We start from the raw sequence: 17849 nt of genomic DNA, 5'->3' as shown, positions 1-17849 counted from the left end.
CCTAAATTAGCCGATTTTTTTTACATCTCTGACTGTACTATATTAAAAATGTTAAGGATTTTCCATTAGAAAGTGTGGAAATGGAGTGACAAAACTTATTTTTTGAATTTTAAGCATAACTGTCAAGTTAAAAGACACTCTAAATATTTGGATTTGCTGATTTCTTTCATCAGCGTCTCGAAAATAATAATCCGGAATAAGTGTAAAATATTGAAAACCTGTGGGCCGGCAACAATTTCAAATATTCGGTTTTCCTACGTGTACTTTAGCGACAGATTTTCAAGATTTTCTGGCTAATTCAACTAAATTAAAGACTGCGTTTAGCTGAAGTGATAGCCTAGTTAATTTAGCTAATTTTACTGATTGCTCTCTAAAAATGTGTCGGTACCGGCATCCGATCTAATCCATTTACATGTTTCTGCTTGTCTGACTGTGTCATCGTAGCTCTTTCAAGAAAATCGATTTCAATTTGGAAAGAGCTGCAAGGAAACAAAAACCGCATTCGTCGGGAGCTTTTAAAATTTTGTAAATTTTCTGTACGTAATTTCTGGCCTCACTTCGACTAGACGCAGTCCATAACTAACTAGAATCAAATGAAATAATTTTTAACAATTTGAGACACTATTTTCGAAATCAGTTCTGCTAAAATTACTTAAAACTTTGTTTTAAAACTTTTTTTTTTTTTTGACTAATATAAATTGAAATTGTTTAAAAACTATTTGTTTAAAATATAATTTTTTTATTTTGTTTTTTTAATTATTAAAAATATCATATTTTTCGTATTTTATAAATATATGTTCATCTTTTTTGGTTCGATTTAAAAGATCCTAACTGGATTGAAAAAATTGGCATAAATCTAAAAAGTTTTCGAGTTTACAAATATTTTATATTACGCGTAGAAATTGATGTGTGGCTCGGAAATGTTTTGCTCGGAAACATCTTTTACGATTTGACGCTGCTCAAGACTTTTTTCCATCAAGATGGCAGAATGGCCTAAAGTGACTTTTTATCATAGAAAGATTTTTGAAAAGATTTTTGTTTTTCGTCGCTCTATTTTACAATTTGACGCTGCACATAGTTCTATTTTTTTCAGCTAGGTGGATTAATAATTTGTCACTCAAAGCCAGCGTCAAATAGAATTTTGTTTTGCTTCGATTTTGTGCAGTGTCCTTAAAATACTTTTGTTCGCCAGTTTACAGAACGAAAATTATAAATCGATATGTATTTTTCAATTATTTTTCGAATCCAATTATTGATCTTTTAAACCGGTTTATATTAAATTTACAATTTAATTGTTTTACAGAGGCGTATTTACTAAAAGTGTTAGAATTTAATAAAATTTTTATCTTAATTATTATTATAAATATTCTGGGTATTTCGAAATACAAAATTATCTTTTAGAGAGTTCAATTTTTTCTCTTTTCTGTTGTCTTCTTCAAGGGATAACATTGATTTTCGAGACATCCTTTATTTTTGAGCACCTCATTTTAAAGATTTAATTTATTAGATCGAGTTTAAATTATACAAAATATTTAAAAAAAAATCTGTCTTAAGAAGCGTCCATAAACTACTTGGCTCTATTCCAGCCTCTTTGGAACTCTTCGCTTCCTCTATGAAGCCTCCCTCTTTTGACTAATCCTCTCCCTTTTTTGATCAGGCCACGTGGTTTATGGATGTTCCCTTAACCGTTTTGTAATCTAAACCCGATTTAAGTGACGTATCTAAAGATAAAACTCCTAATAAAATTTATATAAATTGATATACTGATTAACTGAACGACCATCAAAATTAATTGATCTTAAGGTCTAAAATTAACTTTCGTTTGTATGCCGCAAATGTCGTTGACCTAGCTAAACAAATTGCCGAAAAATCAAACAACTAATTCATCTACAAATTTATTCTTGCTTCTAACTACAAAATGGTGTCATTCTCATGGTCCCCAAATTTTACAATCACTTTTCTCTCCATATTTTGAACGCCATCTTTTCTTTTATTGTCTTTCATTAAACCAAAAATTTTGTTAAATGATTTTTAAAACTCTAGCACGCATTCATGCTAAATTTAAATTATTTTGTGATAAATATTGTGTGAAATTTTTAAAAATTGTTAACTAATTTTTCTACTAAGATAGATTTTTTGTTTTGTCTAAAATGTATTTGTATTTGCATTAAAAAATTTCTTGATACGATTCTGAATTTGTATTTTGTAGAGTTATAAGATTTTAACGCTACGATGTCAGCGCAACGAGTGAAAAAAAAATGAAAAGTATATTTGTTACACTCAGTAGATTTTTTCATTGAAGGAAAAGACCAAAGATGTCTCTGTTATTATATAGTTCTATTTTCTATCGCTAGATAGAGTATTTCGTAGCATTAAAGTCTCATAATTTTAACTGAGCAATAATGAATATCTTTTGTTAAAAAAATATTTTCTAATTTATTAATTTTATTTTACGGGCAATTTGTTCCTTTGTTTGTTATTGAGAGCCATCTATATATTACGTCGTACATCTATTTCTGAAGCGTTTCCACTTTTATCACTTTCCTCATTTTCTGACTTTAGGAATTTCCCAGACTCTCTTGTTACATTTTTTCACGTCAAACAAGTAATTTACGGATGGCCAATTGTGTTAAGAACAAGCGATTTGCATAAATTTCCAAGGAAAATTGTGCAAATCTATAAAATGTAAATGTTTCTTTATTTCAAATGAAAAAATTGAAATATATCGTAAATTGTATTTTTTAGCTTTTCTGTAATCTACTTAGCTTCCATGATTAATCTTACGAAATTTGATTAATCATTTGAGCTTTCACCATGCTCTTTACGAAGCACAACTTTGTGTTTAATTCGGTGAAATGTAAAGCCACCTTTAAGAGTAATATATTATCGAAAAATCACTCATGAGTCATGAATCTTTAACTCATTTTTTACATCAACAAACTTGAATGAATTTTTATTTAAATGTAAAATGTTCCTTAATTAACGCAAGCCCTAAAGAATGCTAAAAATTGAATTGAGAAGCAAAATTTGGTCGACTAGAAGATAAAATTCTAAGATAGATAAAAAAGGTAAGTAAGAAAGTTGTAGAGAATAAAAAAACCAATCGAACGACATATGTTGGATAAATCGTATCCATTTAATTTGTTGATTTTCGTCAAAAATCGTGAAATTTTATCGAAAATCATCGTTTTTTGTTTTCGCTGTGAACGGTTTAATTTTTAATATAATTATTTTTAATTAACACAAAATGTTATCTTTGCCGAGTAAAAAACCGAACATTTTAAAAAACGCAATCCTTTACGAGGGATTTAAGCCACCGGATCGTGTCACTAGACCATCCCAATCCTGGACAAAGGTCGATTTGCTTCTAGGCAGAGGACACATTTTTTATTTATTACAGATAATTAAAATAAAATTGAACACAGCGAAAACAATAAAAATTTATAATTTTTAATTAATTTAATTAAAAACCTTTGTTTTCTACTAAAATTATTTCTTGCGTTAATTTTGGATAAATCTTTTATTTTATTTTTAATATTAACACAAACGGTGCTTCATATTCTTAGTAGTTTTGATGAAGCACCGTTTGTGTTAATATCAAAACATATTTAATAAAATTATTATTTTGTTTAAAATATTGACACAAACAGTGTTTCGTAATTGTCCCGATTATCTGTGCACGATTTTTTTAAAAAACTTTTTTTTTAGTAATTTGTAAGATATGTGTGTATTTTATGTCAACAAATTGGACGGTGATTTTGATTATTATTGACGACGATATGTGATAAAAAGAATTCATTTCTAGTATTATTTATTTCACAATTCTTATTCAATAGTTGATTTTGAAAATAATTATTATTATTGCTATGATTATTATTATTATTAATATTATGTAAAAATAAATAATAATTGAATGAGGGTCATTGTTCTTTGCCTACATGCCAATATTTATGTATAATTATTGTAAATATTAATGAACCAATTAATAAAGTATAATTTGTATGTGATAATTGATTGATTGAAGCGGATCGACTTGATTGCATTGCTAATTTTTTACGATAACGTTCCAATTGTAAGAAGGCTTCATCGCCGGGTGGATCTAAGCATACAAATTCACAGCATCGTTCGCCAACACGAAATTTACGACAAAACTGAAAAAAAAAAAATGGATATAAAATTAAATTAGTTTAATTAAATTTTTTATTAAATTAAATTAAAATTAGGTTATACAGGGAGCTAAGTTAGCTACGTATAACATTCCTATCTAACTTTCTTAATTTGTGAACACCTGTATATTCAGTGTCAAAAGTGAATAGCTGAATGTTAATATTTTTGAAAGCAGAGCTTTTTACAAAGAATATACTTTTTTCGTAAACCTTATAATAAAAAAGTTTTCTATATATAGCCAACATATTTTGACACCCTGTATATAAAACAATACGTTTTCATTTTGAGCAGATCCCGGTTGTCTGCAGTCAAATGATATAAAATCATAATAAAGATATGTTCTCTTTTATCCAAGAGTGTGTATGTGCCCTATTTACACCGAATTTAAGTAGAAAAGGATAAATTAACTCGTACTGTAATACTAATACCATCCTTTTCTATTTACACTGAGGACCAATAAAAAAGAACAAACTTTTGGTGTGAAATATAAGTGTAAATATTGTACTCACATATGGTGGATTGCAGTAAATTGCCTTACACCACATTGGTTCAGAATGGTAGCATACACACATCGTACAAACGGCAGGACCCGGTACATACAATAAGCCATGCGCCACTGTTTGTCCTTGAAAATCAACGCAATCTTCTTCCATACCATCTGCAAAATTAAAGCATATAAAATTTATAGTATTTGAGTTTATAACATGATGATGATGCTTATATTACAGGGTGTTACAGTCTTATAATACAGGGTGTACAATCAGTCCTATGATTAGCGACCAAAAATAGCACCAACTATGAAATACTTGGCCAAAAATGGCACGATTTTCGGAAAACGTGACATAATCCATGTAATCTAACATCAGATTCGTAATCAGTGACCAAAAATACCTTCTAGAGCACAATTCTTGGCCAAAAATGGCGAGATTTTCGGAGAACGTGACATAATCCATGTAATCTAACATTGGATTCGTAATCAGGGGCCAAAAATACCTCCTAGAGCACAGTTTGGACGATTAATACTTAGTTTGCCGTTTTTGTGTCAAAAAGTCAAATTCTTGGACAAAAATAGCATGATTTTCGGCAGACGTGATTGAATTCATGTAATCTGATTTCAGATTCGTAAACAGCGTCCCAAAATACCCCCTAAACTCTAAAGCACAGTTTGGACGATTAATACTTAGTTTGCCGTTTTTTGTGCCAAATGATGTGAAATTCTTGGCAAAAAATGATGCGATTTTCGTAATACGTGTAATCTGACATTTTTTTCAGGTATCGGATCGATGAGGACTTTTTAGGTTTTATTTATGATAGTGTTTTTGTATTTTCACTCCTATATTTTGGTTTAATTTGACCAGATAAAGTTCAAAATGAAACGATCAATGTTGACTTAAAAAATTAATTAATAGGCAACTTGTATTACATATACGCTATACACATGTATAACAGTTTTTAACAAACACTCACATTTACGCCATACAAGTTGCCTATTTGATAATTTTAACATTGACTGTTTATTTCCACGAATTCTCATCGACAAAAAAAAACATTCACACCTCGAAAATCGATATACTTTTATATTATTGTTAAGTGTAAAGATATAGGGAACAAGAAGAGTTGATTTTGTTTTTATCCTGAGGGTTGGTGTTTTATTTTTAAAAGTATTGAAAATATTTTCCCATTTTTTTATAAAAGTTTTTTTTATTCAGTTTTGCCAACATTTTGTTAATAATTTTTTATTACTTTGTAGTAAAACGTAGACAAAAAAAAAAAAGATAAATTAATGTTTTTTGTCATCTACGAAATGAAATTTTTCCTGTATACACAGAAAAAGAATATTTGACTACAACTACAGAATTTTAATGTAGGTCACGAGACCGAATCGATAGCATATGTAGTAACTCGTAAGCTATATCTACACAATATATATATATATATATATATATATATATATATATATATATATATATATATATATATATATATATACAGGGTATCTACTTAAGTTGGCTTACATATGGAAAAGCTTAGAAACCTGGCATTGATAATTCTGTTTATTTTCTAACAAGAACAAACTCGAAAGTTTTCAGTTGGATTCAAAATTCTGTGGTGATTTCTGCCCGGCCTTCTAACATAGATATATTGATACTTTTCTCTGATTTTTCGGCCATAATCAATTTAGAAAAGTTCTTTTCACTGGCAATATTTATAGGTATTTTTCATACAGGAGGAGGACTCAAATATCGGATGGTTTTGTATCATACTTTTTAAATATTTGGTCCAATTAAACGTATTTTCAATAAATTTTGAAAATGCAGTAAATGCCCTTTCCTCTGGTTAATGATACAGGTCCGAAATTTGATGTAGAACTAAAAACTTAATGTAGAATTCTGTCGAATTCAGATCCCAATCTTGAAGACTCAAATCTCGTCCTTGATTGGGTGATAAAATGGCTGAAAGTATTGTAACTTCAACACAGATGAATAAAACAATACATGACCCTATTTTACAAAAAGGTAAATTTTTAATAATTTACAATTTTAATTTTTTAGTAATTATTTTATTAAAATGTTAATTTTAAACACGCAAAAAAATATTACGAATATCGATTTATTTTTTAATTCATGCATATTTAATAAGGGGGTAGTTATTATGTTTTATTAAATATTTACATTAAAAACGTTCTTAGTGGTGCTACGAATCTGCACATACAGACATTAGCGTAGTGAGCTTAACGGTGCACAATACCTTTTAAGCGTATTTTATTCAAATACGATAAAATTTGGCCAAAATATCTAAAAAATTGATTTTTTGAACTTTGTGACGTCATAAAAATCCAAAAACTTTGATTTTGCTCCACCACACGCAAATTTTATCAAATTTTGATCAATCAAGTATGTAATCCCACTAATTTTGGTACCAACTTTTTAAATATTTTCTCAAATTAAACGTATCTTCAATAAATTTCGAAAATGCAGTATAGTGGTTTCCACATTTGGTATTAAGGTTAAAATAAACGAATAACTACCACAAAAAATGCAAAATATGACTCTAAATTAATGCGTTTAAACAAAAAATTCACTCAAAATATCTAAAAAACAATTTTAGAACTTTATGAAGTCATGAAAAAAGTTACCAAATTTGCTTTTTGTACTCTTGGAAACATCGGTGTACATACGGTATATTCGGAACATCACTACAAATGTATAAAAGGTATTCAAAATAAAATTTTTTAATAACATTTTAATGAGTTGAACAACAAAAAAGAACATATTACAAATTTATTATCCTGTAAAAAATTTATTATCCTGTTAAAATTTGTTTCAATTTTTATTACATTTTTTAGACTAACATATTATTATTTTAAAAAGAAATTAAATTGGATTTTTTTTTATCATTAATTACCCCATCATAAACAGGTCACTTGCGTTCTATTAACCACGCCCCCGCCTGTTCTGTCGTTGCTCTCGATTTACCGTGTCATTCAATTTACGTTTACTATGTTTTGTTAGTGCAATTAAGTAAGGATTTGTTTTTTATATTGAAGACTTTTATTTGAAAGCTTTTTGTTTATGTGCCTCTTTTTGCCCGTTAAAATTTTTTGTAGCAGGGCAAAGTTTAAGTACCTATTCTATAACATGTTTATGAAAAAAAATCTTGCGCTTTTTCTTTTAAGACTAATGTAAGGACAGAGATTAAGATAGTTTAAGTCAAAAGTCAACGAAATTTTTCAAATTTTTATTGCATACTCAATCCCAGCTAGCCAAAAAGAAATGGCACAATGAAATTAATAATATGGGAAACTGGGTCAATATTAGCAGAGTTTTATTTTGTAAACATTGTTTTTTTTTTGAAGAAAAGTAGCCGGTAATAAAGTTAAGTGTTTCCCGTTTTTAGATGAGACAACAAGATATAACCTGCCCACCCATCGAACTTTATCTACACACCCTCAGTTCTGTCTACTAGCTCCCACACCTCTTTATTTTGAGTTTTGAAATAGTTACATTATAGTTTAGTAGTTTGTCACGGTTTTTATGTTTCTTTGATAAGTTTATTGAAAGTTGGGCAGCGAACGGGAAAAAAATAGCTTTAAATTTTATAAGGTATGTAATCTAAGAAATCGAAGTCGAATAAAGGCCAAAAGGTTGTGTAATGTTCGTATGAATACAACATAGTCATCGCGCGCGTTTATTTGTTCGGCCAAGCAAATTCTGCTGAAAAATCATGAAGGTAGCCCATTGGATCTTATATTTTGAACCTATTCTAAACTATTTTTGCCATATGACATTTTTTGCCAAGTGCTTTCTATCAAATATTTGATTTGAAACTTATTGTATTTCATTTTTTGGACGATTTTAAACAAGTTTGTCTCTTGATTTTGTTTCCGTCACCTCACCGTTTTTGAGATAAAATAGTTAAAAAAAAGACATGTCGAAAATATTGAGAAATGGTAATCAAATATTTGATCACAATGATACGATAAGGCCGCCTTTGTCTTGGCGTCGATTTTGTTAAAATTTGAATCGATTGCTAAACATAAAAGTTATAAGCAAGTAAATAATTTTTTCTACCTTATTCTTGCAAAAAAAACTTTTAATATGTAGTCTCTATGACAATAGCACGTTATGAAGTCACTAAGTGTTATTTTCCTTTCTTTCTATAAGTACATTCAAATCACGATGTTTTGGCTCGATAAGGAACGTTTTTTGAAGCAATAAAAAAAATTTTAGGACAAAGGTCCATTGTCAATTTTGTGGATGCAAAAATGTGAGCTAAATTCTTTCTATAATTTATTGCTCCTGAACTATCCCGAATATTTTTGTACATATGTATATAATGCCAATTGCAAGGCTATGTTAGCAATAAATATAAAATGATAATGTACCCCAACCAAGAACAAGGATAATACTATTTATCTAATAAATGTGATAAAAAAGGATAAATTGTATATTTTTTTTATAATTAAGTAAAATTAGTCAAGTATGAAACATTATATGCAATTCAGGATTCAGTATGAGAATCTATGGAAAATGTACTGAAATTTTTTGATTCAACCTAGAATGATTTTGGAAGCCAAATGATTGGTAAATTTTCAATCGTTATATTTCGAAGGAAATGGAAATTATTGAAGTTTTGGTTGTATTACGTTACGCGAAAGGATTAATTTAGTTTGGCGGAATCCTAATAAAAATCTTGTTGAAACGATTTCATTAAAAATATAGTGTATTTATGTAGGCATAAAGTCCTTATTATAGAGAGTCCTTGTTAGTTTATATTTGAAATGGGAATGGAATGAAATAAAAAAATATTTTTATGATATATTTTTTTGGAGAGCTTTCATGTAGCTAAAAGCATGAGAAAAAAATATAAGTTTCTGCCTGGCTTGTTAAAAAAAAAACACACAAAACCAACATAGAAATATGCTGCTGATACAAATCTCACAGTGAATTATTTATACCAATTTTCCGGACAACAGTCAGAAAACTCAACTCTTTTGGACATTAAACCTTAAACAATATGCCTAACTTATTTTCAGTCTATCTGATAAAAGCTTTATGGGTATGAAGGTTAGCGGGCCATGCTCGAGCATGGGGCCTCGAAGCAATGGTTCAGAGCACCTAGCCAAATAGACCCTTGTACTCTATCCCCGCTACGCTTTTCAGTGGTTATTATAACCAACTGATGTACAGAAACCCAGGATTTGCCTAGCGCTGCGTTTCCTAATTTCTTCTGGTTCGACTATGGCCGGACCAAATCATTTCCTTCGCTGCTGTATGAGCGCCGGGCAGTAACAGAGAAAGTGGATCGATGTTTCTTCTGAATTTTCTCCGCATCTGTCACACGCGGGAGATTGTCTTTTTCCAATCTGATGTTGGAACTTGTTCAGGTTATCATGCCCTGTGAGTAACTCTACGATGACTCTAATATCAGCTCTGTTTAGTTTCAAGATCTCCTCGGCCATTATTATAAAAGCTTTATAATAATGTGTGTATGATGGGGGTCGGTCAGTTGTTGGATGGAACAGCCCGTATAATATTGTCGGTATCATTACTCAGAACAATATAATTACATATTTAATATTTAATAATATCAGATCACTTCACAGATTATGTGACAACTACATTGCAAATAAACAACCCATTATTATTAGAATGGATATGACTATTGGCTATCACATCAATATTACTTTCAGACTACAAAACTCGTTAGTCAAAAATAAATAATGAAATTTGGAAAAAGTTAAAATTTATGTAAAAATATACTTAAATATTCTGATTTCGAGTCAAAAAAGCACATTTTGCTTTTATAATATTCGCGTTTTTCACAGTTTAAAAAAGGTTTAAAATTTTAGTTTTTGGCAAGAAAGTTTGTGTATTTTTCCGAAATAAATTTTTGGTGGGTTTTTAATATCAAAATCAACTATTTGAGATACTTTTTCAAAAATAGTGGAATACCTTATTATTAATGTTAGTGTCCGATAAATCTCTGCTACGTTTTTTCAGACCGCATAGCTTAAATATGATGTTATCATGCTCATTTGAAAACGCGCAGACACTTTCGAAAAAAAAAGTCGTAGAGAGAAAATTTGGTAGACTCGCCAAAAAGAAGTTACTCATAAAGTTTCAAGTATGTATCTTATACATTTAAACGAGCAATTCTTGTATATATCTATGTATCAACGATCTCAAAAATGGCTCCAACGATTTTCATGAAATTGAGTATGCAAAAGGTTTTTGAAACAAAAAGATTTAAAAAAAAAGTCGTTTTATCAGTGTTTTCAGAAAAAACTGAAACATTAACTGCAAAATATAACTCTTCTTGCTATCTATTGGTGTATTTCATAGTTAACGAAAAAATTTACATTAGCGGGACATTCAAATTGATATTTGCGTTATTTCGAACTCAAAAAGAACGCTAGTAAAATGTTATTGGTGTCTTTTTTCAAGGCGCGATAACGATAGCTTTCTAACAGATAAATAAGGTAATAATATATTCATAACATGAATTTAGAACTATAAATCAAATCTAATCCTACAGAGACAAATCTATTTCATTAAAATTCTAGTTCATTATCATTCATACTTTATATTAAAAAGGATTTCGCATGATTTTCCAACCACCAACAATAGTTTTAGGGTATTGGTTCATTTTTGATATTTTTGGATTAATTTTTTTTGCGAATTTATGGCTTTTTTGAAGAAATTTAACATCTTTCTAAATATGCTGAAGTTCTAAATATGCACGATTCGACTGTTTTTACTTCGAACTTTCTATAATATAGTTACGGTTGTTACGAAATTCGTTACACACTTTTCTCAATTCCTTAGAAATATTTTTCCTTAAAACATTGGGAGAATGCCCATCGAATTAACCAAAAAGTAGTCATGGTTGGGGAAATCAAATCGACGCTTACGCTTAGAGGGAGTAATTTTGGTGTAAATGTGGCTGTTATGACTAATTTTCAATTGTTTACATGTAAATGGTATAGTAAATGCCTCGATACATATAATGGTTCACTTAAAACAACGAGGAATTATTTTCCTTTCCAAAAATTTATTTCTTAAAAATAACTACAAAAATTTTTTGATATTATTTATCAGTGATAATATTTATTAAACAATATTTTCAAAATATAAATCACGTGGCCAAAATTTTAAGAATAAAAATAATTTGAAACGTGACGAACATATAAGACGGAGATCAGATTTTAAAAAAATTTAAACAAATTTAAGAGTAATTATGTCTAATTATAATTTAATAATCAAATTTACGTAATTAAAATATTTTACGGTTCATTTTAAATTTCATAATAGAGATAAAATCCTTTTTAAAAAAATTTATTTTTTATGTCTGAATTTAACATTGAAAATAATATTCAATCTTTAATTTAAGAGATATTATCAACAGCCTTGGAGCCCGCCACAGTAAAACTGTACTTACACAGAATTCGAAATTTCGCATATGAATCAATTTTGTTTAACGATAGGTACAATATAGATTCATTTTCGAAGTTTCTCTGGTTGGAACGGTAGAGAGAGCAAACAAGCTGGCCAAACTGGGAACCACCATGGCTTCCACTCAAGAAAAGCTTGCGAGGATGCCATACCAAGAAGGTCTTAACAGATTAGGAGATAATTTGAAAAACCAACAATTAAAGGCATGGACCAGCTACGAGGGAAGGCGAATCGCCAAAAGCCTGTTGGGTGAAGGAAACTCGCTCGGTAACAGAGCCGAGGAGTTCTTGAAACTAAACAGAGCTGATATTAGAGTCATCGTAGAGTTACTCACAGGGCATGATAACCTGAACAAGTTCCAACATGAGATTGGAAAAAGACAATCTCCCGCATGTGACAGATGCGGAGAAAATTCAGAATAAACATCGATCCACTTTCTCTGTTACTGCCCGGCGCTGATACGGTAGCGAAGGAAATCGTTTGGTCGGGTCATAGTCGAACCAGAAGAAATTAGGAAACTCAGCGCTAGGCAAATCCTGGGTTTCAGTACATCACTGTGTTTATAATAGCTACTGAAAAGCGTAGCGAGGATAGAGTACAAGGGTGTATTTGGCTAGGTGCTCTGAACCATTGCTTCGAGGCGCGATCCTCGAGCATGGCCCGCTAACCTCCATACCCATACCATACCATACCAAGTGCAGTTTTAATGTAATGAACTCCCCGATTATATATGATCTTTCCGTTTTTGTCAAAAAAACATACAAACAAATTTTTTCCCAAAATCCCAATTATGATAAAGGTTAGCATGAACTGTTTTGCCTGTCCATACTCCATAATATTTATCATTATTATTAATAATTAAGTGATGATAATGTTAAATATCCGGTTTTTTTTTTAAACTAACTGTTCTGTTCTGTTCTATTCAATGGTGTCAATTTATATGAGTTAGGTATCATCATATTTTTATAGTTTTAGATCTTACATCAATGCAAGCTAACAGCATCCATTTTTATTTACTCGTACACACGAATACATAAAAAAATGAATCGATCCATCTTGGTATTTTTGGAAATGTATATGTTCCTTGTATAGCATCTATATTCATAAAAGTTTTCGAACTATAATGCTATTCGGCATAAATTGAATGTAAAATTTTTACTAAAATTGTGAAGTTTTGGCTCTTATTTAGGGGTTCGGACAAGTTTTAGAAAAAAACTGCGTGGCGGAAAAGTGTGGTAATGTATTAATCAGTCTATATATACAGTATGTCGCATTTAAGATGAAGACACCCTTATAGGAATATCAATTTGAAAATTTGCAGTCATACAGGGTGATTGCAGTCAGACAGGGTCACATTTCCTTATGATACTTAACTGAAACTTGAACTTTAAACTCAGCCCACTTGACAAAGAGGGTCGATTCTTAATATTTTGCTTATTACTCGACTAATTTTCGTCTAATTTTTCCAAGTTCTAACAGAATCCATTCTCAAATTTTGAAAAGTAAGTCTCAAATAATTGCATACACTTATTTTTTTTGAGAACGTCCCTAAATGAATGGCTAACGACTTATGAGACATACTGTAGTCGGGAAAACTGATTGTACTAGTTCAATTTACGTCGTTTTTTTATGAATAGATGTGTACACTTAGAATCGTTATAAATATCTGATATATTATTACTCTAGCAAGTTTTTTTCTGTCCCAGCTTTATTTTCCTTATTCTTTTATCAAAATTCCATGATTCACAACTCATTTTCAATGTACCGCTTAGGAAAAACACGCTAGACAAATACTCTTACTATTTTTAATACATGTTCTCCTTAATAATTTAATAATTTTTGAGTTTTTTCACCACGTTTTTCGAAATTTCTTGTTTGTTGTTTTTAGCCACGGGTACAGGGTAGCCGCTGGTTATAGTAACGACGGGAGCGGAATTCCGCTCGGGTCGAGCTAGTTATACGTATTTGAACAGACATAATCAAACTCAAATCTAATATTAGCCATAATAATATAGGTATAATATGTTCTTTTTGTACTTTAGTGTATATACACTATTTACACTAAGTGTAAAGGATAGTCTTATAAAACTGTTATTAATATTATCCTTTTCTATTTACACATTTAATGTACTACACTAAGAAACAAAAAGAACAAATTATAATAATGATAATATGGAATGATGAATTTGATTAAGTTGATGGGAATTAAAGAGGTAGCTTGCTAAAAAAAAAATTTAAATCAAATTGTTTTTATCAATGTCAAAGACTATTTGAGGTTAACTGAATCTTTAATCAGCAGTTATTTGGCTAATTGGGAATATTCATGAATTATTTTTTGCTTTAATAAAAGCTCAGATCATCTGGATGACCGAGCTTTACTCGGTATTTTTTTAGTTTTAAAAAACATAAATTTTATCACTAATATAAAAACCATTTAAAATGTTTCTAACACAAATTTGAAAGTCCCGCGTAATGTACTTCATTTTGTCGCCAATAGATGTCAGGAAAAGTCATATTTTGCAATCAATGTTTCAATTTTTTCCTGAAAACGCGGATAAAACGACGTTTTCTAAAAATGAAATCTAGCTTGGTCTATTTTGGCCCCACAAATTCCCTGTATACTCGTTTTTATGAAAATCAAACAAGAATTACTGCTAAAATTCGTTTAACAAACAGCAGATAAAAATTATTTTTCGAATAACTACAAAAACATCAAGATAAAAGCTATCAAAGATTTATTTGTTCTCTTGCAAAGAAGAATTCAAACTATTTGGATTCTAACGGACCTGTTCATTTGTGAATGGTCAATTTTTCTAGTCTAATAAATGAAAAACGATTTTCGGGTATGCAATCCAAGAAGTTCTTTCATAACTTTCCAATCATAGTTCAGTTAAACTGAAATACTTTTCGAGATATAAATTGAGAAAATGAATTACCCCGAATTTGTGCACTATCTTATGGTTAGTGCATAAAGCATGCCTTCGAGATGTCAATGGAAAAATTGACTCGAATAGAAAGGTGATAATAAATTTAAACGATAAGTTATGACCTAATAAATACAATAAAAGTCAAATAAAAATAAGCTGTTTGTGGATATGCCAATTAGGAATCAGACTTATAACTTTCTGATTACAATTAAAATAATTATGTCGACAGATGTGAAAATTTCATCTTGATAACCGTTAGAGATAGAACAAAAGTTTACATGTAAAAAATATTCGTTATTTTAAAAAAAAATAAACAACTTTTGTTTGAAACATTTTTTCGTAAAAGATAAAATTTTTATTTGATTTCGATTTTCGGTATGGAAACAATAACTTTCTAGAAGAATATTTAATAAAAAAAAACTGTAGCCACAAACTATGCTCAACTATTAAACACCATAAATCATTTATTATAACATAGATATCGGTCCGTCTGTCTAACTGCAGGTCGGTAGCTCGCTTCAGGTATTTATTGGGTGAATTCTCTCTCTTCCTCTTTCTACTGCACCCCCTTGTACCATGCTACCATGACACTGAATATGTAGGTCGAAAGTAAATCCACTGTGTGAAAATGAAACGGCTAGAAATTTGAGAGAGTGTTGTTAAAATCCTGTCGAATAACTTTTTTGGGAAAGGTTTTGGAAGGTTTTTAATTACGAGAAATGAATATTTATAAGGTACCTGAAATAAATAGGGCCCAGAGGATAAATAAGCCCGCATTGGAAATTTCGCGGTAAAATAATGTCATCACACTCTTAATGCACACATGTAAGCGCTGTGATATTGGTATGCAGTCGCTCGTGCCGCCATCTTGGCAGTGACGAACGAGGTTTTATTGAAGTGACAGATTACTGTGTAGTTTTATAATTTTTCGTCTTTCGTTGTAATCGCCTTTTAATTTATTCGATGAATTTACGTACGACCTTTTCTGGTTGGGGGTAGGTAAATTAAACTCACACCTATCAACTGTGTAATTCTGCATCGTGTCTAATCCTTTATTTTTATAAATCAATAAAATATATATTTATTATTAATTGTATTTATTTATTTATTTATAAAGCATTACTTCCTACTTCCTTTACTTCCTTCTTATAGTCTGTCACATGCCATTAAACAAAATTGACCGACTTGACTAATAAATGAAATTTTCCAATTGCTATACACGCATTTCCGAAGTTTTTCTTTTTGCTGTTAGTATCATAAATCATTTTTAAGACTAACATTAATAATATGCCAAAAATAATATTGGAAGAAATTATGACTACAATTCCTATTTATTTATTATCGAATGTTTTCTATGGAAATTTATTGGTCTTTTCACGTTTTTGGGCACTTTGGTAATATTTACACAAAAGATCTGGAAGAGGACCAAGGAGTCCAGCTCAAATTAAAGGAGATTTGTGTGTATACTATTTTTCTGCTCGACATATTCGGAATGCGGCAACTTCTTAAGTACAGCGGGACGAAAGTTGACAGTTACTGCCCGGCGCTCATACAGCAGCGAAGGAAATGGTTTGGTCCGGCCATAGTCGAACCAGAAGAAGTTAGGAAACTCAGCGCTAGGCAGATCCTGTGTTTCAGTACATCAGTTGGTTATAATAGCCACTGAAAAGCGTAGGGGAGATAGAGTACAAGGGTCTATTTGGCTAGGTGCTCTGAACCATTGCTTCGAGGCGCGATGCTCGAGCATGGCCCGCTAACCTCCATACCCATACCCAACTATTTGGATTAGTTTATAAGCCGACAAGGGAGACACAAAAATCAAAATATCGTTGACATATCCAAAACATAAATCTTTATGTATCTATAACTAAGAATCCAATATCACGATAGTCGTTAATCGCCAATCTCCTCAAGCGATTTCAATGAAATTATGTAGATTGTGGGAATGTTATTATAAAAATTGATATATTAAATAAATAAGTTGGACCCAAAAAAAGTTAAAATTTGGCTCATATTGATCGAATATATTCCATGGAAATTTTCTACGAAACCCTTTATTTTGAATAGATTTTCTGTAGTATTCTGATAATTTTCGTAATTTTTTTGGATTTACTTTACCCGAAGATAGACATCAGAAATTTTACGACTCCGAAATTCTTTATGAAACCCTAAATTTTGGAGAGAGATTTTCGATATAGTATCACTAGAATTTCTGGGTCTTCTTTACGTCCAAACTTATTTTGAAAAAAAGACTGAGCTGTATATTTATCGAAAATGTTACTTATCTAATAATTAATAGTTATTTTTTTTGGAAACTTACCCACAAAATGTACACAAGCCAAACATACAAAAAGTATACAAATTTCAAATTTTTTGAGCATCATTTTTGAGAAGAGAAAAGTTTTTTTGTTGTTGTTATAAAACAAAATAAAAATAAAAAAATTTATTAAAAATCCACACACAATAGAATTTTTATCACAATGAATTTTCGATGAATTTTTCGATGAAAAAGGCACTATATCTATTATCTAAAATCTACTTCATCATGGAGCACTGTTTTTCCTTTTTTTTTTCTTGTACACAAAACAACCGATTCCAATCCCACCAAAAAAATAATCCCGTTTTATAACTATTCAAATGAGCAAATATAATTTTTTGTGATTGTTAGAATATTCCCAGTAAAATATTGTATGAGTGTTTTCCCCCACTTGAGCACTTGCTACGTTTGTAGTTTTTATTATGATTAAAATGATTGCGCGCTATGCGGCAACTAAAGATTACAGAAACTATTTGTTTATTT

At 30.1% G+C, this 17849-nt stretch overlaps 1 protein-coding gene across 1 annotated transcript; it reads right to left on the bottom strand.

Annotated features, from left to right (window-relative positions):
* Positions 1–3900: 3900 nt before the first annotated feature.
* On the bottom strand, positions 3901–17849 carry LOC123291572 (integral membrane protein DGCR2/IDD-like). The gene is made up of 3 exons (XM_044871907.1): positions 17370–17849; positions 4677–4825; positions 3901–4151 (listed from the first exon to the last, which is right to left on the bottom strand). Exons 1-3 carry the CDS (start codon positions 17431–17433, stop codon positions 3921–3923), a joined length of 444 nt encoding a protein of 147 aa, XP_044727842.1. The 5' UTR covers positions 17434–17849; the 3' UTR covers positions 3901–3920.

This window comes from Chrysoperla carnea, chromosome 2 (genome assembly GCF_905475395.1).
Source record: "Chrysoperla carnea chromosome 2, inChrCarn1.1, whole genome shotgun sequence".
NCBI lineage: Eukaryota > Metazoa > Arthropoda > Insecta > Neuroptera > Chrysopidae > Chrysoperla > Chrysoperla carnea.
Note: the sequence above shows the minus strand (reverse complement) of the source record. Positions and strands in the feature narration are given on the sequence as shown.

What these genes read in the sequence shown, in the direction of transcription:
- LOC123291572 (XM_044871907.1), bottom strand. Translation starts at nt 17,433, where the DNA reads ATGATGCTCAAAAAATTTGAAATTTGTATACTTTTTGTATGTTTGGCT. An exon ending in GGCTTGTGTACATTTTGTGG is followed by an intron (nt 4,826 to 17,369) that starts GTAAGTTTCCAA and finishes TTAATTTTGCAG; the next exon opens with ATGGTATGGAAGAAGATTGC. An exon ending in TTTACTGCAATCCACCATAT is followed by an intron (nt 4,152 to 4,676) that starts GTGAGTACAATA and finishes TTTTTTTTTCAG; the next exon opens with TTTTGTCGTAAATTTCGTGT.